This window comes from Lampetra fluviatilis, chromosome 17 (genome assembly GCF_964198595.1).
Source record: "Lampetra fluviatilis chromosome 17, kcLamFluv1.1, whole genome shotgun sequence".
NCBI lineage: Eukaryota > Metazoa > Chordata > Hyperoartia > Petromyzontiformes > Petromyzontidae > Lampetra > Lampetra fluviatilis.
The window spans coordinates 6,446,727-6,472,572 of record NC_136291.1 but is presented as its reverse complement, the minus strand read 5'-3'; the positions used below and the strand labels follow the sequence as shown (position 1 = coordinate 6,472,572).

The 25,846-nt window shown below is 52.1% G+C and overlaps 1 protein-coding gene across 1 annotated transcript in view; it reads right to left on the bottom strand.

Moving 5' to 3' along the window:
• LOC144936882 (rho family-interacting cell polarization regulator 2-like) overlaps nucleotides 1-25,846 on the bottom strand; it is a 66,414-nt gene that overhangs the window by 2,014 nt on the left and 38,554 nt on the right. The window contains exons 11-21 of the mRNA XM_078864085.1: nucleotides 25,525-25,673; nucleotides 24,335-24,476; nucleotides 17,484-18,242; nucleotides 16,096-16,250; nucleotides 14,605-14,737; nucleotides 12,880-13,018; nucleotides 11,903-12,094; nucleotides 10,095-10,271; nucleotides 8,313-8,536; nucleotides 6,711-6,794; nucleotides 2,706-2,814 (exon numbers count right to left, since the gene is read on the bottom strand). Coding sequence (XP_078720211.1) covers nucleotides 2,706-2,814; nucleotides 6,711-6,794; nucleotides 8,313-8,536; nucleotides 10,095-10,271; nucleotides 11,903-12,094; nucleotides 12,880-13,018; nucleotides 14,605-14,737; nucleotides 16,096-16,250; nucleotides 17,484-18,242; nucleotides 24,335-24,476; nucleotides 25,525-25,673 — 2,263 coding nt within the window. The remainder of the gene's footprint in view (nucleotides 1-2,705; nucleotides 2,815-6,710; nucleotides 6,795-8,312; nucleotides 8,537-10,094; nucleotides 10,272-11,902; nucleotides 12,095-12,879; nucleotides 13,019-14,604; nucleotides 14,738-16,095; nucleotides 16,251-17,483; nucleotides 18,243-24,334; nucleotides 24,477-25,524; nucleotides 25,674-25,846) is intronic.

Below are 25,846 nucleotides of genomic sequence, written 5' to 3'. Positions count from 1 at the left end.
TGGGTTTGATTGTTCGATCAATCAGATAACAGGAAAAAATAGTTCTCTCTGTTCTCACATGAGCCACTGGACGAGAGGGGATGATGGGCAAAGCTTGGCGATGGCTTCGGTACCATCAGCTGTGTCACAATGGGTGTCGTGTGTCGGGGGTTTCCTGCCTTCGGAAAGGCAGGATGGGGAGTCAGCCGCTATTATTAAACGGGCATGAGTAATTGAGCTAAAAAAATTAACCCGTAAAAACAAAGTTTTTCACTATAAATCCTTTATATGCGTGGCGGCTAGAGTCCTCTCGTCCTCTGGCTTGAGATGGCTGCCACCTATGGGTCAGATGATTGCCTGCCACCATTAAGCAATTGGTAATTAAATATTATTATTTTTTTCCTAAAAAGTGTAAAGTTATGGAAAAAAATTTTCACGAAAATAAATTGTCACGCACAACGAGTCTGTGTGCAAAATGTCAGCTCGATTGGATCACGGGAAGTGGGTTAAAAAACGACCGAAAGATTTGCACGGTCGTAAGCGCGCAAGCAAGCAAGTGAACTTAATATAAAGGATTTAAAAATTGAGTCAACTACTAATTTTAGTTGATTCATTAACTTAACCGACCAATTATTCCCAGCTCTTCGTCTGTCTACGTGTTATTTATTAGACTCGAAGGACTGGTTAGGACGATGTTGTGTAAATATAAATGTACACCAACGACAGGGGGGGCAATATAAGGTAAGCTATTAACCTGGCCTACGTGTTAAACTAACCCCTGGCATGCTTGATAAAATAATGCCTTGCGATTTAAATTGGCCTGCGAAGGTCAAAGTGTAAAATTACAAGACCCAAGGTGAAAAAACGTGTTTCTTAAGCCACCTTCATGACTCGCAACATTCCCCATCGAATTTGTATTACTTGAAAGCCAATGCATCGCAACGGCGCATGCACCCGGTGTACAGCAACGCGTCACGCTAACAGACTTTAAACAGCAGTGAGGGTGCCTTCTCCATCCAGCAGCGAGTAACATCATGGCTAACGACGATGCAATGGTACGAGTTTGGATTTTTGTTTATGGTTTCACCTCCACTGGGGTTATTCGAGTCCAAGCACGCGCTTGCAAACGCAGTAACATTCCGTGAACTTTGACCCCTCGCCATGCGCAACACGCCTCGCCTAAGATTCCTTCAGATAATTGTTTTATTACCCTTCCATCTGGCAACAAAACTGACACCTTTTTTACGAGGAGTCATGTTTGCATAGACCACAATACCTGCAGTCATAATGCAAACAAAAAAACATAACTCTGATAATGTATGCACTGTCCTTGAAGTTGATTGGTTCACACCCGAGACAGCTTTCCTTAGAGCCTAGTCTCACATGGGTTGGACCAGATGACGCCAAAAGGCGCACAACTCAAAGACAATGCACCATCAGAGTATGAGAGCTCGGGGTAAGCATTTACACCATTGGTACCTCATTTGCCAGTAAAAAAATATGATAATTGTTTTTTACCCTTTTATCTGGCAACAACACCGACACCTATTTTACTATGCAAACATGACTCCTCGTAAAAAAGGTGTCAGTTTTGTTGCCAGATAAAAGGGTAAAAAACCAGATTTGAAGCTTTCGTGACTGCAAGGATTTATATTTTTAGGTTTTTTTCGGTAAAGTCACGACGTTTCGAAGGCAACACAAGCTTCCGAAAGCTTGTGTTGCCTCCGAAACGTCGTGATTTTTATTTTATTTTACTTTTATTATTTTTTTACCTACGTGACTTTACCGAAAAAAACCTAAGAATATGGTAAAAAAAACAATTATCATATTTTTTACTGGCAAATGAGGTACCAATGGTGGTCCTTCAGATATTCGTTGAGCCTCACCTGCAGTGGAACCCTGTGAACACTGGGTGGCGCTAACAAGTCACGAGTTGTGAAGTCGACGGAAGTGGAGGAGGAGGGGGGGTGGAGAGAGGACGCAGCTCACCCTCCGAATGAATCGATCGCCACGCGTTCGCGTTTTGCGAAGACACGGACCATTGGCCGTTGGCAATGTGCACTTTGTAAAGTGATCTCGCAATAATGAAATAATAATGTGCGGCTATTTGTCAATCCGTTACTGGATGAAGGTCTACCCACACGTCAATTATATTATCAGGGTTACATATCATGGGACCTCACTTGCCATTATCAAAATATAAGACAATGTTTTACCCTTTCTGGCAATAACACAGGTGTTAGGATTTCGATTTAAAGCTTTCGTGACTGCAGGGATTCATCTTCTTGGTTCTTTCGGTAAAGTCACGTAGAAGGGAAATAATAAAATAATAAAAATTAAACATAATAATGTGGGAAATAATAAAAATTTAACATAATGTTTTATTTTTATTCTTTTATTATTTCCGTACCACGTGACTTTACCGAAAGAACCAAGAAGGTGTTAGGATGTTAAACACCAAACTGAAACCTTTTGCAAGGAATCATGTCTGCATTCACCACATATACTTGTGGTGAAAATGCGTTTCGCCAGTAATTACAACCAGCTTCATCAGGCGACAGCCAGATTTGTGGAGAAGTCCACCTGTTTCGTTCCTTATATAGAGGCGTAGATATGGATGATGTTTGGTCGCGAAAGCCTACGTGTTAAACTGACAAAAATAGGTATCATTTATTGGTTTAACAGAGTGACTAATGGATTATCGGATTAATTAATGGATCAATAACCTGGGTCAGCAGCTGGAGAAGCATCGTGGGGCTCAGCGTTATCTCCTTCGTCCCCGGCCATCTCTTCCTCCTGTCCGAGAGCATTCAGAGAGGAGTTGCAGTCCAGCACCTGGTGGGGTTGTCAAATGTGTGAGGCATATAATAAATACATACAGTGGACTGCATGTGGGCCAGACAAGCAAGACAAGGTCCAAAATACTAATTCAGTGGCCTCCGAGTCAGTAATGTGCAGCTGCAGAAGGCCTCATCCAGCAGTGGATGTAGCAGTGTTCAGCAGAGGTCGCAACCGGGTACCCGATACCCGTACCCTACCCGATACCCGGCTATCCGTACCCGGCCGGGTACAGATGTACGGGTACGGGTACCCGTTTGCGACCCTGTACAGGTAGGCCGTGAGTCACTGGTGAGTAACTGTTTGTCACTCATTTCCCAACGTCTTGTCTCTTCTCACAATTCAAGTTCCTAGAATCAACCCACCCGCGCCTGCAACATGGCTTCATCCCAGAGGTCGCAATCAGGTACCCGATACCAGTACCCTACCCGTACCCGGCCGGGTACGGGTACCCGTTTGCGACCCTGGTGTGGCCGGGTACGGGTACGGGTAAGGAATCAAAACCCGTTTGCGACCTCTGGTGTTCAGCTTGAGAAGACCTACAATGAGTCCAGCACAGAAAGAGCAGCCATTCACAGCAGGCGTGTAGCCTCCTCCTCCACATCACCAAGAACCACAGACTCACGTAGTGGCACATCGACTCGCACAGAGATCCACACTCAGAGCGTGACCCATAAAACACAGAGCTCAATGGACTCGCAGAGACCCAGAGTCTCACAGAGACTAGACTTAGAGCAACCCACAGACTCAGACTCCAAATCTCACAAAAATATCACATGCTCACACAGACCCACAGACTCACACAGAGGCCCATACACACTCTCACAGACATACAACAAGCACACAAAGAGCATGTGATTTGCGAGAGGAGTGCAAGTGATGAATGCACTCGTTATATATCCATATAATTGCATCTCTCATGTCCACATTGGGGAAGCCTAGCGGTCTAAATTGAAAGGAATTCAAAATGATTCTAATAGGCACACAGTCTCATAATACAAGCAGTCATGCGTGTCGGTTTCAATTATTTATGATTCATGAACATGACATGCAAATGTTACCGTTAGGCTAACGGCACGAGACAGAACATACAAGAAGAAGCATTCGGTATGGTACAAATTAAACTAAACTAAAACACAACTAAACATTTTTTTTTATTTTACCAGGCAAGCCCCACCGAGCTATAGAGTTATTTTTCAGAAGCGACCTGGCCACAAATGATAGCTCAACAAAGTGGCGACTTGTCACGTGGACATTAACAGCAGCCAAATACTGTAAACGCACCTGTCTAAATGTGGAGGGAAAAACCGAAGGACCCTGAGAAAAAATCCACGCGCCCACGGGGAGAGCATGCAATCTTCAAATAGACAGGCGTCACAGGGTCGGGATCAAACCCAAAACCTCCTGTATACCAAGCGAGATAGTTAACATCTCGCCAGAGTTGTTCTGGACGCCCAAATGCGGCCAACTGGGCCTTCAAGTCCCACGAGAGAGCATTGCCTTTAAGGCCAAAACGCCAATTCCCGGCCACCAATTAAAACAACACAAGTGGTTAAGAAAGCATTTAAATACCTGTGCCCGTATACCCTTAAATAAGCAAGGGCAGCTGTTCAGAATTGCTTATTCTCCCACCCAGCGTAGAATCCTCCATAGGGCCGTTCCGTTTTACTAAACAAGTCCTGTTGAGCATTTCCATTGAACCGTGGTGGATTCTGCATGCCTTAATTTGGCTTTAGCAAGTTAAATAACATAACTGTGCTCCATTTCCAATGCTGTGCAGGTTGGTCCCCAGTTTTTTGCCAAGCACTTTATATTGAGAATTTGAAACAGCGAATGTTTGCCTTGGATGGAGAGGGTTGGCGCATTGGTTAGGGCGCTGCATTATTAACCTGGCGACCGGAGTTGTATTCCTGGCCATGGATAACATCAGTTGTGAGCGACATCTGAACGAGTCCAGGGTCCCTCCACCTTCTCCAACCCGCGCTGATCAGCGTGGTGAAGTATGGGCAAAACGACAAAGATCCTCCGTAGAACCTTAAGAGACTTGAGGCAAGTTCTGTTTGCAAGCACCTTAGGCGGCTGGCACAGCACACGAGGGGGTGGGTGGCCAGCACCACACCTGGCCACCTTTGTCTCTCTCGTGGAAATGTTTAAACACCGCGCCAGATAACTACTTGAGGCCGAGTCGACCTAGGGGAGGCCCAGGACCGGATCAGATGATCGTCACTGGTGTTGGTGGCCGTAAGCGGGAATCGAACGCAGATCACCGGGTTCATAGTGCACCGCGCTAACCGTGACACTACCGCTCCCCGTACAAACCCACAGAGAGATCGCCTATGTCGCCCATGTCGCCCACGTAAGTGCTGTCAGTGAGGACCTATTAAGACCAGTATTTCACACGGAGGGGGTTGGTGTGGCCATCATCATGGTAATAAATACCACACAGGTACTCATCATGCAAGGCAATTTGGACCTTGCGGAGGGCTCAGGACAGGCTTATGACCATTGATGTTCGTCATGGCTGGGAATCAAACTTGGATCCTGTAGAGAGACACACCGCTCATGGTACCCTCTCTCGGGGGGGGGGGGGGATATAACGTGTAGTCAACGGCAGCGCGGTTGTGAGATGATGATGAATTTGTGAAGGGGGGCAGCCACAGCTACAGCGGCACCCCCTCCCAGCACGACTCCGAGAGCCAACCACGGAGCGAGACGGCGACCTCGTAATTAATGTCCCCGTCGCTTCCCAGGGAGTGACGGCATGGCCGGCGGGGCGTGCGCCAACTCGGGTTCACGCGGCCGTGAAGCAATCCCACCGGAGTGAGCCCAGTGGCATAGCCATCGAGTGTGCAGGCGGTGCAACTGCATCGCGGGGCGATGGATACCGCCAAGCTCGGGTTTTCTGAATTTTTCAGGATTGTCCTCTTTTCGAGGTGGCTGGTTCCTCCTCAGACACATGCAAGTCTTCCCGGCACACTGCAACGTACCATTTTTTTTGTCGGCAGTTGCGCAATAATGCACCACTCTACAGAACGCGTTCACACGTAATTCTCCCCTCCGAGATTGGAGAGGTGAGATCTTGTTCTTCCCAGCATACAAATTTTGTCCTGGTTTTTTTGTACCTTGGAGGTGACAATCCGAAATGGGAGCCCACATCCTGAAGCGGCCCAGATGCCAGGCTACGAAGAAAGGCGGCGGGGGGGGGGGGGCGGTGGGAAATGGACAGCAGAGCCCCACAATGCCACTGTGAACGATGCGGCTTCTCTGTGGCCTAAACGTGCAGCCAGTGTGAGATTTAGCCCCATGGCGAGTGGATATTGCAGAGCCCTTGACTCTCGCAATGAAAAGGTGGCAGGTCGTGAGTTCAAATCACGGTCAGGGGTCGACTCGGCACATCATCCCTCGGAGGCGATGAAATACGCACCACCCTGCGGGAGGTCAGTGGCAGCCGACCCGCGGAGAGAGTGCGGTGGTTGCTGGGCACGTGTGCCGGCGAATGGAGTGGTAATATTTGTGAGCTCGTGGTAATGCCCCGTGCATCGTAGCAACCAGGGGCATGGGTTAGACTTTTCGATGGGGGCGCCTTTTTGCGTGGAGTTTGTTTATTTTAGCCCGTTTCAACATAGGTTTCTCTTCTCTGGGTTCTCCGATATTCTCCCAGAGCTAAAAAAAACAAGCCCCACACAATGCAACTCGTATTGGCCAGAATATTCCAATGCTCAAAAAGTACTCATCTGGGATTACAAACAGCAGCAACAGCAGCAGCAACATTGCTCACTGCTGTGAAAACGCAGGAGACACTGCCGAGTCTCGATATGCAGCGAGGCTTTCCAGAGCAACAAGCGCAACAGTAACGCATTAAATATCAATAATAACAATAACTCAGGCCGCACCTGCAGGCAGCGTAGGGCAGTGGAGGCTGCGTCGAGGTCCATCGAGTCCTCGCTCTCCATAAGCTGCACACAGCTCTCCACAAGCTATGCGCACGTGCGGGAAACACAAATCCCTCCGTCATACAGCCTCCGTACGTACACACGGTCGTTAACACAAGCAACGGAGACGCGCAGGAAAGCACATAGAGGAAGCGTGCTGGGAATTGCGTTCAAGGACAGAAAGGAGAAATGAATTGGTAGAACTTACGCAGAGATTAAGGATACGATCTTGTGCCGTTAAGAAAGGTAAACAAATCATTCGGCGATGTGTCATTGACCCATGTGTTGAGTGTTTTTTGTGTGGAGAATAGTGATCTTGGGCAGTACACATGCATTACTATGGATGTATACTTGAACTTATTTCGCACTGTCCATAGCCAAGCGTGCTAATTAGAAGTGCGAGAGATGACCATGCGATGTTCGAGAGTAATGCCGGAGTGGCAGACAAGGAAACAAACGCGTCCGAGAGGACATCCACTGATAATTGATTTTTTACCCTTCTATCTGGCAACAAAACTGACACCTTTTTTACAAGGAGGCATGTTTACATAGACCACAATACCTGCAGTCATAATGCAAACAAAAAACATAACATAAATGACTGCAGGTATTGTGGTCTATGCAAACATGACTCCTTGTAAAAAAGGTGTCAGTTTTATTTCCAGATAGAAGGGTAAAAAAACTATTATCATATTTTTACTGGCAAATGAGGTTCCAATGGTGTAAAGGACATCCACTGTCTCAATGTATCAAATCAGGGGGGGCTGTAGGTAAATTCGTTACATGCCGACTTCCTCCACTTAAAAATACCTTTATTACTTTGCGCCACCTGATATCCGGGATGATAATTGGTTTTTTACCCTTTTATCTGGCAACAAAACTGACACCTTTTTTACGAGGAGTCAAGTTTGCATAGACCACAATACCTGCGGTCGGAATGCAAACAAAAAACACAACTCTGATAATGTATGCACTGTCCTTGAGGTTGGTTGGTCCACACCCGAGACAGCTTTTTTAGAGCCTAGTCTCACATGGTGTTGGACCAGATGACGCCTTTTGGGATAGCCTAGTCTTACATGGTGCTGTAAAAAAACTATTATCATATTTTGCTACTGGCCAAAGGAGGTTCCAATGGTGATATCCGGGAGTTGATTCAGCCACACACTCCACTGAGATCTACCGACGGTGCCTTACTCGGTGTGACCACGCTCCAGGGCACGGCACTGAGGATCTGGAATTCCCTGTCCTTGAAGGTCAGGATTTCGGAGTCGATGGAGACATTTTTAGTTCCGGCTGAAGACTCCATAGTCTGTTTCACAAGGCCTTTCTCTCAAGTTCTCTATCTCGTCTCTTTAGCCTTTCCTCTCCACGGTTACTGCTTATTTTCCTCTTTTAAATGCATGGCACGATGTAGATTCGTTGTCTTAAGGGCACCTCACAAAAAGAAACGATTATTATTCAAGTTGGCTTGAGTAAAACACCAATCGTCGCGTACACCGGGGTTAAACACGGCCAAGCTTCGGGCAGGCCTACACCACCACCACCACCACGGCCACCCCTCACCTTGTCCCTCGCCCATCCCCTCCCCGCCTCCCTCAGCGTCTCTGCGGCGACGTGCCTCACGCGCTCCCTCTTGTCGAGCAGCGCGCGAGCCAGTGCGCGCACGGCCCACGCGCTGGGGGGGGCCGACGTCTTGGGGCCCGGCCACGTCTCCCCGAGGTGCCGCGAGCCCCCCGCGGGGCCGAGGTCCGGCTGCTGGGGCGACTGCAGCTGCTCAATGAGGGACACTGGGAGGCACGGTTAGGACGGTTGGCTCCGAAAGAAGTTCGAAATGTGTATATAGATAACGGAGCCCCCAACAACAACTGCCACTCGCCACTCAGTGGCCGTGACGTCATCACGGCGCTTGTGCCAGGCTGGGTGCGCGCTGAGGCCACGTGAAGTGTCCAAGGATCACTGGCAGGAGATCACGGGACAGACTCAGGTGCAACGAGTTGACTAACATAGCCACGCGCGTGCTTTGCGTGCCAGTGTTGGTGTGTTGTGGGGAACGGTAGTGTCATGGTTACCACTTTGTGCGAACAAATCCGGCGACCTGAGATCAACTCTTGGTGGTGAATGTGAACTGGTGCTGAGCCGACCATAGGTCAACTCAGCCATAAATGAGTACTTGGTATGGTGTGCAAACATCAGCACTGGGGAGACAAAGGCAGCCAGGCATGGTGTTAGCTACCCACCCCGACCTCGTGTGTGCTGTGCTGGCCTTCATAGGTGTTCGTTAAGCACACCCTTTCCCAACAGTCTGTTAACGGGCTACATGGGTGACCTTTGTCTTTGGTGTGTCTTGGGGCTAATTAATGCAATTAAATAAAACACGTTTTAACAATTGTTCATCACAGGCCCAAAGGCACAATGTGTCCAGCGGCCAGCAATAAACAGCACTAAATTATTCAAAATATATTTTTGGGTTCGGCTAAGTCATTATCTGGCCAAATGTGTCATAGGACTCTAAGGATTAAGCACTATTAACATTGTAACGGATAAGAATTAACGTCTCTTGAATTGAGCACGTTGTTTTAATTTGCAATAGCATCTTGCATCGTATATCCTTGTCCGTTTACATATTAGTTCAATCGTTACCTTAATTCTGTTTGATCTTTTCTGTAACTTAATTGTACTACAATCAGTCTAAAAATAATCTGCCCTAGCCAAATTGTGCTACGGGGGGATGTATTATTTAACACTGATTTATGTTCGCACAAGACTTTAGATTTGTCACGTGGTACAGTTGCTTTTGCCCTGACTTCTATATGCCGCCTTATGGCTGCACTCTGAAAAATAAGAATTGATTTGACCCTTTCTGGCAATAAAACAGGTGTCAAAATGTTCAAACCCCAATCAGAAACCTTTTGCAAGGAATGAAGACCGCACCAACCACACGTCCTTGTGGTGAACATGCAAACAAACACGTTCTGATAATAAATAAGCATTGTCTTTGAAACGGATTGGCCGACACCATTAGACAGCCGTCTTTGTGGCATCGTCTCACCAGTGCCAGACCAGAGAATGCCAAAAGACAAACAGTACAAAAACAACGCACGCATCAGAGCATTCATTGCCGGTGGTTAGCAGCTAAAATTGGTTGCTCTTTATTTGTTTCGCTTTTGTTACTTTGGTAATCTAGCTCACACTTGAATGCTCAAACTGGTTGAACAAACTAACTTGCAACCGAAAGTACGTATAACTTCTGTCGCACCATACGTCGCCAACTATTCTAATCAAAACGATCCATAACGCCAAGCCCATGACGAAGCCTTCTCTTCTCTCTACCCCTGTCCGTCGTACCTTCCTGGGCGAGATTCAGGCTGTGCTGCTTGATGACGCTGGAAGGGCAAACCCCGGGCCCCTGTGCCCCCCGTGACAGCCAGCCCACGAACTGGAAGAGGGTGACGCACGAGTTGTTGCGGCCAGCTCCGTCCCACTGCGGGACGTCCAGCATGCTGGCCAGCAGCACGTGCACCACTAGCGGCAGGCAGGGGGCAGCGGAGGGGGCAGCAGAGGGCAGCAGAGGGTAGCAGAGGGTAGCAGAGAGGTAGCAGAGGGCAGCAGAGGGCAGCAGAGAGGTAGCAGAGAGGTAGCAGAGGGCAGCAGAGGGCAGCAGAGGGCAGCAGAGAGGTAGCAGAGGGCAGCAGAGGGCAGCAGAGGGGCAGCAGAGAGGTAGCAGAGGGTATCAGAGGGCAGCAGAGAGGTAGCAGAGGGTAGCAGAGGGCAGCAGAGGGCAGCAGAGGGTAGCAGAGAGGTAGCAGAGGGTAGCAGAGAGGTAGCAGAGGGTAGCAGAGAGGTAGCAGAGGGTAGCAGAGAGGTAGCAGAGGGTAGCAGAGGGTAGCAGAGGGCAGCAGAGGGCAGCAGAGGGTAGCAGAGGGCAGCAGAGGGCAGCAGAGAGGTAGCAGAGGGCAGCAGAGAGGTAGCAGGGGGCAGCAGAGAGGTAGCAGAGGGCAGCAGAGAGGTAGCAGAGGGCAGCAGAGAGGTAGCAGAGGGCAGCAGAGGGCAACAGGGGGCAGCGGAGGGGGCAGTGGAGGGGGCAGCAGAGGGCAGCAGAGGGCAGCAGAGAGGTAGCAGAGGGCAGCAGAGGGCAGCAGAGAGGTAGCAAAGGGCAGCAGAGGGCAGCAGAGGGCAGCAGAGAGGTAGCAGAGGGCAGCAGAGAGGTAGCAGAGGGCAGCAGAGGGCAGCAGGGGGCAGCGGAGGGGGCAGTGGAGGGGGCAGCAGAGGGCAGCAGAGAGGTAGCAGAGGGTAGCAGAGGGCAGCAGAGGGCAGCAGAGGAGGGCAGCAGAGGAAGCAGCGGAGCAATAAGCAGAGGGGGGGGGGGCAGAAGAGAGGGCAGTAGACGGGGCTTTAAAGAGGGAGGGACTCTACCATCGACGAGCAAATTTAAACCAAAAATGTGTGACACTGTGTTTGGGAGAGTAAGCCATCAACCAAGAGCGTTGGTTAGCACCACCTGGTGAGGTCAATGCTACCAGTATCCTCCATGGGCAGTATCTACCATGGACAGAGAGCTTAGTGTATATTAACGTCCGATCTAGACACACTTCCTGTGACATTCTGTCAATGTTTCACGTGCCATTTTTATTGTTCCAAATCGATATTCTCTATCAAACATCCAACACACTACAGCACCCATTTTAATGATGTATTCATCATAAAACAAAGCTGACACAGCGACCTTGCTATCATACACCTTTGTAATTTAGAGATGAGATCCTTCAAAAGCACCATTGATAGCAGTTGCACCCCCTGGGTGGTGCCGATAAGTGACATTCAAGCCCATGGCTCAGGGACAAGTAGTGCACCACCACAAAATAACAAGAGAGTCACACCACGTTCATGCATAATAACAACAACCCCCTAAAGAAAAAAATCTATAATAGGCAATGTTTTGTGCAATGGGCCCCTTCTTCATAAGCAGAGTCAAAGAAAAAAATACATAAATAATGGATGATGTGTCGGGCATTGGCCCTTCATCATAAGCAGAGAGTCCATCGGCTTATGAAGAGAAGGGCGATTGCCAGCGGCGAGCGGCACGTGGGTGTGGTGTGCAGTGCAGCAAGTAGGCTGCGGTGTAGGAGGGGGTGGGGGGGGTCACAGGTGCACACCCGTGTCCGTCGTGCCCGGTGGGTGGAGTGTCTCCACCCACTGGGCGACGCGCGGGGAGAGGCGCTCCGCCAGGCGCTCCGAGGGCACGAGAAACGGGGAGGAGGCGACGCCGCCGCTGCCGCCGCCATCGTCCTGCGAGGCCTCTCGCCACACCTCGAGGTCCTCCTCGAGACAGCCAGACTCCTCCAGCGCTGGGGACGCGGGCAGAGGACGGAAGGGGTCAGAGGTCGGCACGTGGCAGGGTGGGGGGGGAGGACACTCTCTCGACGCGCGAGGATGACCGCCTCTCGGCACACCGGTTAATTTCATTACTTGACAGCGTTGCCAATCGTTCGGGCTGCATCATCAGGGCTTCCCCCCCCCGCCATGCGGTGTCAGTCATTGGGGGGATGTGACCAGACTTCACCACGGTGGTCAGTGTGGCAAGAGAACTAATGTTGCCAGGTTGATTGTGCAGTGCGCTAAACACTGTGCCCACCCGCTTACCCTAGTCGCGTTCGACGCTATACAAATTAAAACTTGCAGCATGCGCTGTTTCTCTTGCCAGGCCACGGAGCCTACACCACTAACATCCTGAGATGAATCCCCAATGGCTTGGTGCCGCTTACGTGGTTCGTTCACGTTCGCGTCTGGAAACAAACTGGATTCATAGTCTTAGGTTTTTTCGGTAAAGTCACGTAGGTAAAAAATAAAAATTGAAATAAAATTTTAAATTAAATAAAAATAAAATAACAACGTTTCGGAGGCAACACAAGCTTCCGTCTTCAGGTGGAACTGTCACAGCACGACTGCTGTATTTAATTTAAATTTTTTACCTACGCGACTTTACCGAAAAAAACCTAAGAATATGAATCCTTGCAGTCACGAAAGCTTCAAATCTAGATACAAACTGGAGTTTTGATCACTTTGGGTTGTAAAAGCTCAGGATCGCAACTCAAGCCGCGGTCCGCCAGCCCCACCGAGCTTGGGTGCCCACCTTCCCGCGCGCGCGCCGGGCGAGACGCCGGCTTGCGCAGGCAGATGTCGGCGATGCGAGCCAGCACCGCCGCCTGCGCCGCCAGCGAGAGGAGCAGCGAGTCCGTGGGGCAGCGCAGCTCCCGGCAGCGCTCCAGCCGCTAGGCGAGCGCGCAGCGCACACATGCGGAGACAGAGATCCCTCGTCACGCGTGTGTGTGTGCGTGTATGCACACGTGTACGTGCGTGTGCTACGGTGGACAAGCCACGGTGTTTACACCATTGGAACCTCATTTGCCAGTAAAAAAATATGATAAAATATGATATTATTATATTTTTTACTGGCAAATGAGGTTTCAATGGTGTAAATGCTTACCCCGAGCTCTCATACTCTGATGGTGCATTGTCCTTGAGTTGTGCGCCTTTTGGCGTCATCTGGTCCAACCCATGTGAGACTAGGCTCTAAGGAAAGCTGTCTCGGGTGTGGACCAATTAACTTCAAGGACAGTGCATATATTATCAGAGTTATGTTTTTTGTTTGCATTATGGCTGCAGGTATTGTGGTCTATGCAAACATGACTCCTTGTAAAAAAGGTGTCAGTTTTGTTGCCAGATAGAAGGGTAAAATAGCAATTATCAAGCCATGGTGTGTGTGCCTCGGTGTGTGTGTCTCGGGAGCGGTGGTGTAGCGGTTGGCGTGCTACGCTACAAACCTGGCGACCCGGGTTCGATTCCCGCTCACGGCCAACATCAGTGACGATTATCTGAACCGGTTCTGGGCCTCCCCTAGGTCGACTCGGCCTCAAATGAGTACCTGGTGTGATGTGTAAACATTGCCATTGGGGAGACAAAGGCAGCCGGGCGTGTTGTTGGCCACCCACCCCTCGTGTGCCGTGCCGGCCTTCATAGGTGCTCGCTAACAGAACTTGCCCCTACAGTCTGCTTAAGGCTATACGGGGGATCTTTTTTTGTGTCTCATGCCATGCGTGTTGTCAGGCGTGTACTGTTGTGCAGCGCGCTGCGCTACGAACCCGGTGACCCGAGTTTGATTCCCACTCATGGCCACCAACACAAGTGAAGATTATCTGAACTGGTCCTGGGCTTTACCTAGCTCAACTCAGCCTCAAATGAGTACCTGGTGCGGTGTGTAAATATCACTACTAGGGACACAAAGCCGCCGGACGTTGTGCTGGCCACCCGCCCCCTTGTGTGCCGTGCCGGCCTTCATAGGTGCTCGCTAACAGCACTTGCCCAAAAGTCCGCGGAGGCTTTACAGGAGACCTTTGGTTTTTGTATTCTCCCTGTGCATGTCTTTGGTGTGTGTGCTGTAGTGTGCGTGAAGGACGCTACTTGACATTTGGAGGCAGTTGCCCTCCAGTAACAACAATGAGCAGAGCACCGGGCAGCTAAAGCACAGCAAGTTGGCACAATAGGGGGCACAGCTGGTGCATCTGCCAGTCATATCAATCAAACCATGGCGCCTGGGGTCTGTCCTGTGACCTCCTGCCAGCGGGTGTTCCGACACTTCACGTGGCCTTAAAGTTCACATAGCCTGGCACGAGCACCGTGGCGACATCACCGCCACTTAGTGGCGAATGGCAGTTTGTTGTTGCTATGCCACGGTGAGCATGCGATGATGAGCGTGCCACATTTGTGAGCGCGTGCCACTGTTGGTGAGCACGTGCCACTGTTGTGAGCGCGTGCCACTGTTGTGAGCGCGTGCTTGCGTGCGTGGTGCCATGCGCACTGCGAGCAGCGCGGAGCAGTGATGCAGGTGCTCCATGAGGGCGCCGTCCAGCGCCTCGTCTCCCGTCGTCATCGGCACGGGGCTGCCCTCCTCGCTGGGTCCCAGCCCGGTGTCCGGGTCGGACAAAGACAACCTGCTCACCCACCATCGCCAGGACAGAGGAGGCGTCGCGGCGAGAACGGCACCGGAGAAGACGAGACACGCTTCACAGGTGTGGGGGGCATAGCAGGCAAAACGTGGCAAAGGAGACCGGCGCATTTCACCGTCTCACTGTTGGTGTCAACATTGGAGGGTTCAGAGCGCTCGGATAGCACTGCCGAGGCAGCTGCCCGTGCTTAAACTGGAGTTCTCAAGTGTAGAGAAAGTTGATGGTCTCAGCCTGGCAATCAATGACCGCACAAATACAAATCACATTAAATTTGGTTCCCGACTTAACATTGGCTAAATTCCGGCTCGTGCGATGAGCATCCCTCTCGGTGGCGCAGTGGGTGGGGAAAATGCTGCCGCCTACTGCGTGGAACGGAGGTCGCTTTAAAAGCACCTCCGAGGTTGCTCCGTCAAATCTGCTTCAGCGGACCATTCTCGAAAACGAAGGGTCGCACTCACTGCTCTGCGAGAGTTTCAAATGGGTGGCAAATTGGGATAAGCTTGGCGGAAGAGATAAAACAAAACACATTTCAATGTCTCTAAGGTTCTGCAAGCTATCATGTTGTTGCCCTGAGTGGAACCTATAAAGAGGTCACTGTGTTACCACCCCTTTTCAACTGACCAATTAGCCACGCCCAGAGCCGTGCAGGGCAAACCCATCATGGCACGTCTGCAGGCGCTAGGTCGTCACTGCAGCCGTGCCGGCGATGTAACATCCAAATGCTTCACGAAGGAGTGTAGATGGCGCGTCGATGCCGTGTGCCAGTCGTACCGACTGACGTCACAAGCAATGATTCGCAATAGCACCCCACCCCACCCCCGTCCCCCTTGGCCCTGTTGGCCCCATTCAGTTGTGTTGCAGCACGGCATCGTCACGGCTCGGCAGTTAAAAAATTAAATAGCCGTGGCGCGAGGGCCCTGCCAGCGCGGCTCGGATGTGCCAGTGCGAAAAGGGGTATGCGAGTGAGCGTGGTTCCACGTCGTAGGGGGTTGGTGGTGTGGGGCAGAGGTCGCAACCGGGTACCCGATACCCGTACCCTACCCGATACCCGGCTACTCGTACCCGGCCGGGTACGGGTAGCCGTTTGCGACCCTGGTGCGGCCGGGTACGGGTACGGGTAGGCCGTGAGTCACTGGTGAGTAGCCGTTTGTCACTCATTTCGGGTAGGTTACGGGTAGGGAACGGGTATCCGTACCCGGCCGGGTACAGGTACCCATTTGCGACCCTGGTGCGGCCGGGTACGGGTACGGGTAAGGAATCAAAACCCGTTTGCGACCTCTGGTGTGGGGCGAGGTGTGGGGCGAGGTGTGGGGGGGCGAGGGTCGGAGCAGACAGCCTCTCACCCTCCCTCCAGGAGGGCAGCGGCGTCCCCCGTGTCGCCCGCCCCGCCGCCGCCGCCGCCGAGAGCTCCCTCCGCGTGCAGGAAGTCGAAGTTGCCCAGCGCCTTCTCCACCGTGAGGCTGTGCACGCTGGACGAGCAGCTGCCTCGCCCGCGTTCCTGCGCTCGCATGCGCGTGCACACACAAGCACATGCATGGTCACACACACACCCGTGTATATATATACACACACGTGCAGAGACGTGTATATGTGCATAAAACAAATATCCCCCGTATAGCCTTAACAGACTTGCTCGAGAGCACCTACGAAGGCTGGCACGGCACACGAGGGGCTGTGCTGGGGTTTAGACACCAGGGGCTCGTTTTAGGCCGAGTAGACCTAGGGGCAGCTCAGGACCGGTTCGGATAAGCGTCACTGGTGTTGACCGTGAGCGGGAATCGAACTGGGGCCATCGGGTTCATAGTGCAGCGCGCTAACCACTGCGCCACCGCTCCCCATAACATAAGTACACATGCACACGCATGCGTATACATTCACGCGCTGACATGTGCATATACCAGCTGGGTTGCGAAGCCACCACGTAGTTTTACAACTCTGCGAGATCCAGCAACGCTTGCCTCCAACGTGCCCCAGTTACAACTGCGGCAACGTTGAGTTATCCACCTGCAGGCAAATAAGTTTGTGCTCGCGTGTACTTCCACCAGGTGGTGGTGGTGGCTGTGCACGACTGTAATCCAGCATGGTGGAGGGGTCGGTGGATCACACAAGTGTTGGGAAACTACCCTTCTACCTTTCCATGGGCGTCGAGGTGCACACCCTGACTCATAGGGAGATGGGACTATCTGTCCCATCTGTTTGAGATTAGAAAACTAAACTTTTTTTTTCAGAAGCGACCTCGTCACAAATGAAAGCTCAACGGAGTAGCTTATCACGTTTAAATTTATAGCAGCAACATAATCTTAATGAATGTTTCTAAATGTGGAGGCAAACACTGGAAGACCCAGAGAAAAATCCAAGCGACCATGGGTAAAAGACACAAACTCCAAATATACAGGCATCAAGTTGGGGAACCAACCCACGACCTCCTGTACACCAGGCGAGGTAATTAACATCTCGCCACGGGGGCACTCTAGGGTGTTTCCCCTTGCGTTGTGTGACGCAGTTGCATTAATGGTGCTACTCGATATAAAAACTCAATATTACTGTTATTGAACACTTAGAGATGCTTCTCTAGTCTTGTTTAAGTTTAAAAATGTACAGCTTCATTGACAATTTCTTTTTTCATTTTAAGCATCACCTGAGTGGAGACCACTTGAGACAAAAACAAACCCATCCGACAGAACCACTCCTCCAGCTTATAAAGATTTCGAGCAGACACGGCCAAACGCACCTGCAGAAGGTCTTCCAGCCGCTGCAGCTCTTGCTCCAGACCCTGCAGCTCAGCCGCTCCCTCGTCCCTCGCTCCCCCTCCCGCCGCTGCCGTCGCTGCCGCCGCCGCTCCCAAACCTCCTCCGCCTCCCGCACTCCCTCCGAGCGCCAGGCTCAGCTCCTGCACGGCCTCCTCCAAGCGCGGCTCCACGGCCCACGGGGCCTTGCGGCCAAACGAGGCGGAAGCGGCGCCGACGCCGCCCCTGGCCGCGGCAGCGGCCCGCGCGCCCCAAGTCCCCAGCGCCACCGTGCTCAGCTTCTTGACGAGCTGCCGCGTGACGCTCATGGCGTTCTCCGCCGGGTCGAGCTCCACGGGCTTGAGGCACGACGTGTCCTCCTGGTGTCTCGGCGACGCTCCGCGGCCGCCCTTGCTCTCGCCATCGTCGCCGGCGGTCACCTTCCCGCGCGAGCGTTCGACCGGGGGCCGCGGGGCGCATCCCCGCGTCGCGGCGGCGGCTGCGGCGGGGAGGGGTCCCGTGGAGTCCCCGTGGCCACGGCGGTTGGGGCCGTGCCCCGGCGGGGAGGAGGAGGAGGAGGTGGTGGTGGTGGTGGAGTCGAGTCTCGCAGATGTGGCGGGCTCCGGAGGAGGGACGGGAGTCAGGGTCGGGGTTGAAGAAGAAGTCGGTGTTGCAGGGGTCGGAGTGGAGCTCGTGGAGGGCGTGGGGCTCCCCGGGGAGTCGGAGAACACGGAGGAGCAGTCGGCGCCCAGCTCCGAGCCGTCCTGCACGCTCATCACGGCACGCAGCTCCCATTAGCGATGTGCACGGCCGGATAGAAGGGGACGACGGGGGCAGGTGGGGGAGTTGCACCCCCCCCCGCCCCCCGAGCCTCGAATCCGAGGGGGCGGGAAAAGGAGATCTTCCTTTTGCTATTTTGTCGCGGTGCTTCCAAAAAACTTTTGTCGGACAAGAGGTTGGCAACGATGCTTTGATTGGAATGATTAATATTATTTCGTAAATTCACGATGCATGCATCAAATCGACGAGACTCTATGCGGTACGTTCATGTGACATTAGCTGCCACTAGAGGAAGCTACGTTCACCAAAATACAAAATAAATAAGACATGGTTCTTGAATGGATTCATCACTGCAAATTGTGACAATTCAACAAATCGCAAATTGGGGGAGGGGGGGAATTGTTATAAGACAATGTAAAAGACCGAGTGGTTTCTACACATCTGTTGCTTACATACTTTAGCCAGTGATGGATATCCCACATTACCATTGTGGGATCCAAAAGACGAGCGCTTTTGACATCCCACAAAGTGGTACTCATTTTATAGACCTCGCAGTTATAATTAGCCAAAATAACTCGGACCCCCCCTCGCCCCCCCAAGCGAGATGCGAACTCGTCATCTCGTCCTTCAGATCACACCACCACAACACCACCTGATTGTGTTCCAAAATCAAAGAATCCACGCAACCAAGTGCTCGCCTCACGTTGGCTTCTTGTTCAGTCCAGTTAATATTCAGGAGTCTTTAGAGATGACACTTGATCTGTCCCTTTGTTCCACCACAAAAAAGGCCAAAAGTGTTCAATGTCGAGACCAGACCTAGAGCTCAAAATCCAACCCCACATAATCCTGATCACAAATGCCTCATAATTTAAATTGGCGCACATCTTGAACAATATCATCTGGTAACCAGCAGTACCGAATGTCGAAAAAGGTCCAGAGTTGGCTCGCTTAGACAAATGTCACCGGATGATTTGGGTCCGATTAGCCAATAGGCCCGATGGTTTAAATTATACTTTTGATTAATGTGGGGGACATGGAAGGGAGTTGCCCTTATATGATCTCGTTCATTCTGTTAAATCACACAAACAGGGCAGGCAATGCAGTTTGCAGTCTGACATCGTTGAACAAGAAGCCAAATGTGCTTGGAGCTCAGTGCAAAGAGCAGCATAGACGAAGCCGAAACACAAGAAAACCAAACAAACATAATGCAATGATGAAAGAGTTCCTCCTCCCGTGAGGGAACAGATATCGCATTGAATGATGCTGCAGTGCAAACTTTTAACTTAGTTGTGGTCGTGGTCGCGAAGCCATCAATGGGGCCCACAGTTTCAAACGTTCCTCCAGGTGTCGCGAGTCATTGCCTCTAGGCACGCATTGCAGACAGGCATGTCGCCTCATCATCGAGCGAGATTATCCGCGGCCGCCAGGTTAAGCGTGAGCACCCCCCCATTGGACCCACGTTCCCCCTCGGGTTATGTTCCACGATCTATTTCTCAACGCTTGGCCGCAGGGAAAGGTAAAGCTTTAAAGTCCGCTTCAAAGGACGTGCTACGCGCCCGAATAGGCCCACATGGCGGTGTCAGATGAGGTTCCCTTGGCCGGCGAGACCAGCGAACATTTGTGATTGGAAAACCAGTATTGTCTTTGTTTTTATTCCCCACAGACAAATTCATGAAAGGTATAGAAAGTAAATAATCACGGCAACCATAGGAGGCACAACAATCCAACCAGAATCTGCGCAAGTTCGGTTTCCCCCCCCCCCCCCCCCCCCGGGCCGAGGTCGCGCGCTGAGCATTTCTTTACTCGAGCTTCCGCCGCGCACGACTGCGGGGCCCCCCAGGGAACGAGGCCCCCCAGGGAACGAGGCCCCCCAGGGAACGAGGCCCCCCAAGGCACGAGGCGTGAGCTGCAGAGAAGCGATGATGTCTCAACACGCAGCCCGGCCCGGATCAAAAAAAAAAAAACGCGCGCTTCGATTATGAGTGGCAGCGAAAAACGCACGCATTAAATTCAACAAGACTGGCTTTCCACTCATCACGCAGCTACTCAACGTCCTGCTGGACATCGGTGAAAAAAAGATCTTCATAGCTCGTCGGATTTCTCCAGGATAAATAAAGATTTCCGAATTAAACGTGAAAATGCGCAGCGGCGCAACAGGCAGCATTGACACAGCAAACCGACGTGCGCACTGGTGAGTCATGATGGCCACTTGAATGTTTTTGTCTTAAAGGAACGCGACTTTCCCATTCGGCAGCACTGCCATCGTCTCTCTTGGATGCCCATGTGGCTTTTCAGGCACCGGTTCGGACAATGTTCTCAATCATGTTCCTCTTTTCAAGCAACAGAGCCCCATTATACAGGCGAGGATCGAAGGGTCCTGTAAGTCTTGTATAGAAAGCAATGAGCGACCTTGATGGAAGTGTGCGGTGTTTTATGTGGTCTCCCTTTAACTTGGCCAGTCAATGTTCCGTGGCTCTAATCAGCACGAAGAGAAACTCTCCGCATCGCTCGTCAAGGCACCGGTGAACGGCACACGTCGCTTCACTGCCACCAGAGAATAGCCTTAGGTTTTTTCGGTAAAGTCACGTAGGTAAAAAATAAAATAAAAAATTAATAAAAGTAATAATGGAAATAAAATAATAAATCACGACGTTTCGGAGGCAACACAAGTCTCCGTCATCAGGTGGGACCGTCACAGCTAAAATGACTGCATCAATTACTGCATCAAGTAAATTTAGCTGTGACGGTCCCACCTGATGACGGAGACTTGTGTTGCCTCCGAAACGTCGTGATTTATTATTTTATTTTATTTCCATTATTACTTTTATTAACTTTTAATTTTATTTTTTACCTACGTGACTTTACCGAAAAAACCTGAGTATGAATCCTTGCAGTCACGAAAGCTTCAAATCTAGAACCAGAGAATAGCCTTCACAGCCGCGTGCGAGGCTCGGGGTGCCACGCTCGGCGACTATAGATTTTTCTCTGAACGTTTTCTCGTTTCTCAGAATTGTTCATATGTCTACATTTTTTGTTTCATTCGATATAGACACAGCGTGATTCGCAAACACCTAGAAAACAAATTACAGACTGTATTTTGCTATGAAATTTGGTCACCTGTTTCTAACTTGATGTAAGTAAGACATGTTCCCTTTTGTAACTCCGCAGCTGGCAGTGGCCACCCCATGTCACAAAAGCACACGCTGCTTGCCTCTAAGACTAATTACCGTAGCACCGCTGCTTCCATGTCAGTCTCTTCGATCCCCCCTCGTAAAGGGTTCCTGGCGAATGACTAGCGATGTCTTAACCCCCTGGTGTTTGGCGCCCGCCCGCCTGCCGTGCTGACAAATGACAAATTTACCGTGGCGACAGCGAGGAGAGCGCAAATGACGGGCGGGTGGGAATGCTCGCCGGTGAAGAAAGGACATTTGTGGGGCTCTCGTTCATATGAACACACCCTTTTCGCAACAGCCCCCGCCCCCCCCCCCCACGGCACCACCGCAAGCACACGATCACCCAATCAGCACGCAATCTCGTGACGGTGCACGCGCGAGCTCTCGCACGCGCGAGCCGACTCGCGGCCAGCGGCGTGCGCGCCCGCACGCGACCCAGGTTCGAATGGGCGGCGCCTCAATTTTCCACGAGGCGAGGGCAATCGCACAAACCGGAGAAGGATTTGCGCGACGGGACCCACCGATTCCAGCGGCTCCACTGCAGAGGGTGGGGCGAGGGGTGTCTAATCGACGGGGCCTTCTGGTTCTCCTTCAGAGTTCTTCTCGTTCTCTTTGGATGGGGGTAGGCGGCAGCCCCCAGCTTCCCGTTGCTCTCCCACCCCATGTCAACAATCAGCCGCTTGGGAAGCTACAGTTGGTGGACCACCCAGAGATCATCATGGGCGAAATGCCGCCTCAACCCTGCCTGGTTATGTGATGGCCAGTATGACAAGCAGGTTGCCGACCTACCGGTAAAGACTTGAGGCCACCGTGTGGCTTCTGTTTTTCTACCACGCACAAAAGCACTTGGTAATGAATTTGTCAAAAGACTCCAAGTGGAACCTTGCTAAAGAATTCAGTTTTGGCTTCCGTGAAACCAGAATTGTATTGACTATTAAGACATAACTGCTGTACTGCATTTACTGTTGGGCACGCAAAAATGTATGGGTTAATCGACAAAACTTAATTCTCCAACTCGAAAAAACGGATGCAATCGAATTGCCTGGGTAAGAATTAACTATTCTTAATTGGTGTATGTTGGAAGTAATGATTTCGTGTAACTCCTAAAGCCACTAGATGCCACTACGTTCACCACAAAGTGGAACTAAATGGTGGACAAACCATGATGCGTAATCGAAGTATGTCCTGTAAATGCGTTACAACCCACACGATCAACTTTAAGGAGTTGGCAACACTGAGCAGGTCCCCTCCCCGTCCATTGAGGTCAGCGGGAACAACAAATCGTTATTTAGTCGCCCTCCCTAACACCCTGCCCCCCACCCCCGGCAGTGGACACGTGACCCCGCGGCCACCGGGCACACGCCACGTGACACACACTGGAGGCGCCGCTCCGCGAGGAGGGCGGCTTCGCGAGCTCACGGAGGAGCCGGCGCGCGGCATCTCGAACGCGTAGAGGGAAACGTCGTTGCAGGAGCGGCTCCGCAGCGGCCGCACGTCGGAGAGCGCGGCGCGCAGGGCCCCGACCACAGACCAGCCGGGCCCCCCGCGGGCCGTCGGCAGCTCCCCCCCTGGCAGCGCGTGCAGCTCCCAGCACGACGACTTAGCTCCCCGGCGGCGGTCGCGGTTGAGAGGGTGGGAGGGGGGGGGGAGGAGGGGGGGCGAGGTGGTGCAGCCCAGCGCACCCAAGCAGAGTGCGCAGCCGAAACAAGAAGACGGAATGCGTGCAAAGTGGGAGCCGAGCAGGGGAGACGGGGGGGGGGGGGGTCGAGTGAAGCCAAGCCGAGTGAAGCCAAGCCCGAGCGGAGGGTAAGCAGGCCAAGTAGAGTCCAGAAGCACAAGTCAATGGAGGGAGGAACGACGGGGGGGGGGGGGGGTACGGAGACATTGGGCGGGGGGGTGCACGGTTAGCGCATGGCGATGACTGGAGCACGCGGCGCGAGAAGCAGAGAAGCTGCACCGAGCGGAGTGACTTCCACAGTGAAATGTGCGCACTTGGCGGATTTCTGTGGCTGGGCCACTCTTCACAGTGGCTTCTCCAAGCCGCCGGCAAGAACAATAAACCATAAGAATCCTATTGGTGCCTTTGTCTGGCTCTATTAGCCTTGGGCAATAACACAAAATCCTAAGGTGTCTTAGTCTGACTCTGTGAGCCTCTGGAAATAACACCGAATCCTTTTAACATGAAAGGTCTCAAACAGTAACACTGAACCATGAAAATCCTAACAGTTCCTTAGTCTGAGACTCCTGTGCATTATTACGATATTTGGTGTGGTGTATATATTTTATGTATATATCTGCACAATGGTTTATCATGTCCAACACTCAAATGTGCATGTATATACTCGGGCAACTCGTGTTAATGTTCTGTCCACCGGAATGTTTCTGTTACGAGGGGTTCTTTTCTCATCATTTACAAATGTTGACAACCGTTACTATTAACCAGGGTAGCCACTGGGCTGGAACCACAAACCTGTGCAACAAGAGGCAAGTGTGCTACTGCTCGGCCCCATCATCGCTTGAGTTGTACGCGAGTACATCTGTGCGTGCGGGCGCAGGGGTTAGCGCGCTGCGCTATGAACCCGGCCACTCGAGTTCGTTTCCCGCTCACGGCCAACATCAGTTACGATTATCTGTACCGGGCCTGGGCCCTTAGGTCGACTCAGCCTCAAATGAGTACCTGGTGCGGTGTGTAAACATCGCCACTGGGGAGACGAAGGCAGCCGGGGTGCGGTGCTGGCCACCCACTCCCTCTCGCGTGCCGTGCCGGCTTTCATTAGGTGCTCGCAAGCAGCACTGGCCCCAACAGTCTGTTAAAAGGCCTACACGGGGGATCTTTGTCTTTGTTTGTATGCGTGTGTGCGCGCGTGTCCGTGCGTGCGTTTGCGAGTGCTCTTGCGCCTCACAAAGAAGGGCTTGCCCACGCCCAGGGGGGTGTCGGGGGGGCTGCCGCTGTGCTGGGAACCCGCGGCGGTCCCCCGGGGGGATGACCCCAGCCTCAGGGTGGAGCCTCCCCGGGAGGGCAAACTCTCGCTCCTCCCAAACGGCCTGTGGGGGTAACGGCGGCGAGAGAGAGGCGCGTTAGGCGAGTGGCGGGCGGGAGGGGAGAGGGCAAATCCTGCACCTCCACCACCCTCACCGCCCCCCCCATTGAGGCCGGAACGGCACACAAGGGGTTGGTGTGGCCGGTCACCATGCCTGGCCACGTGTGTCATCTCAATGCCGATGGTTACGCACCCGACTGCGGATGTTTATTTTATTATTATAATAATTGGATCATAATAATTGACATTTGTAAGGCACATTTCATCAATTAGATCCCAATGCGCGCCGTACGTAGCCAAGTGTGCGCGCTAATCGTTTGGCTATGTACAGTGCAAAATAAGTTCAACATGCATACATTAAAACACAAAAAAACAGAACCTGCAGGCTAAATGGCCAAGGACGTGGGGATGAGGGCCAGTTTAAAGATGTGATGTTTGAAGACAGGCTTAAATACATCGAACAATTCTGACTGCCTTACGAGCAAAAGGCAAAGCGTTCCGAAGCTTGGGAGCTGAACAGTGGCAACAGCCCGATTTAGGGTCGAGTTGCTCTAGGGAAGGGCCAAGACTGATGCAGACTTGCATCACTGATGTGAGCCGTGGCTCCAAATGAATTCAAGTCGCCGGGTTTGTAGCGCACGCGACGACCGCTGTGCGCGCGCCATCAGCCTCCGCACACCACACGCTGACACAAAGGCAATGGTAACCCGCATAAAGCCTTTAAAATGCTGTTGGGGCAAGTGCTGTTAGCAAGCACTTATCAAGGCCGGCACGACACGAGGAGGTGGATGGCCAGCACCACGTCCAGCTGCCTTTGTCTCCCTCAATGGTAACGTTTACACACCGCCCCAGGTGGTACTCTTTTAAGGCCGAGTCGACCTAGGAGAGGCCCCGTGACCATTTGAAAATATTCGCCACCATTATTAGTCGCGAGTAGGAATCAAACTCGGGTCCCCAGGGTCATAGTGCAGCGCTCCAACTGCTGCACCGCTGCTCCCCACACACAGACACGAACGCACACGCAACCCCACACACACAGAGTGGAGGCTCACGTCCACTTGACGTGCAGCTTCAGCTTCACAGTTCCCAGGTCGTTGATGTCCACGGCCATGAGCTGCGGCGTGACGCGGAACAGCTCCTTGGGGTCGCACGTGACGTGCCCCACGAGCACGTGGGAGACCAGTCGCCGCAGCTCCATCACCTGCGCGACACGCACGACGCGAGTGACACGTGACACACGTGACACGCACGACGCGAGTGATACACATGACACGCACGACGCGAGTGATACACATGACACACGTGACACGCACGACACGAGTGATACACGTGACACGCGTGGACACACACAACACGAGTGATACACGTGACACA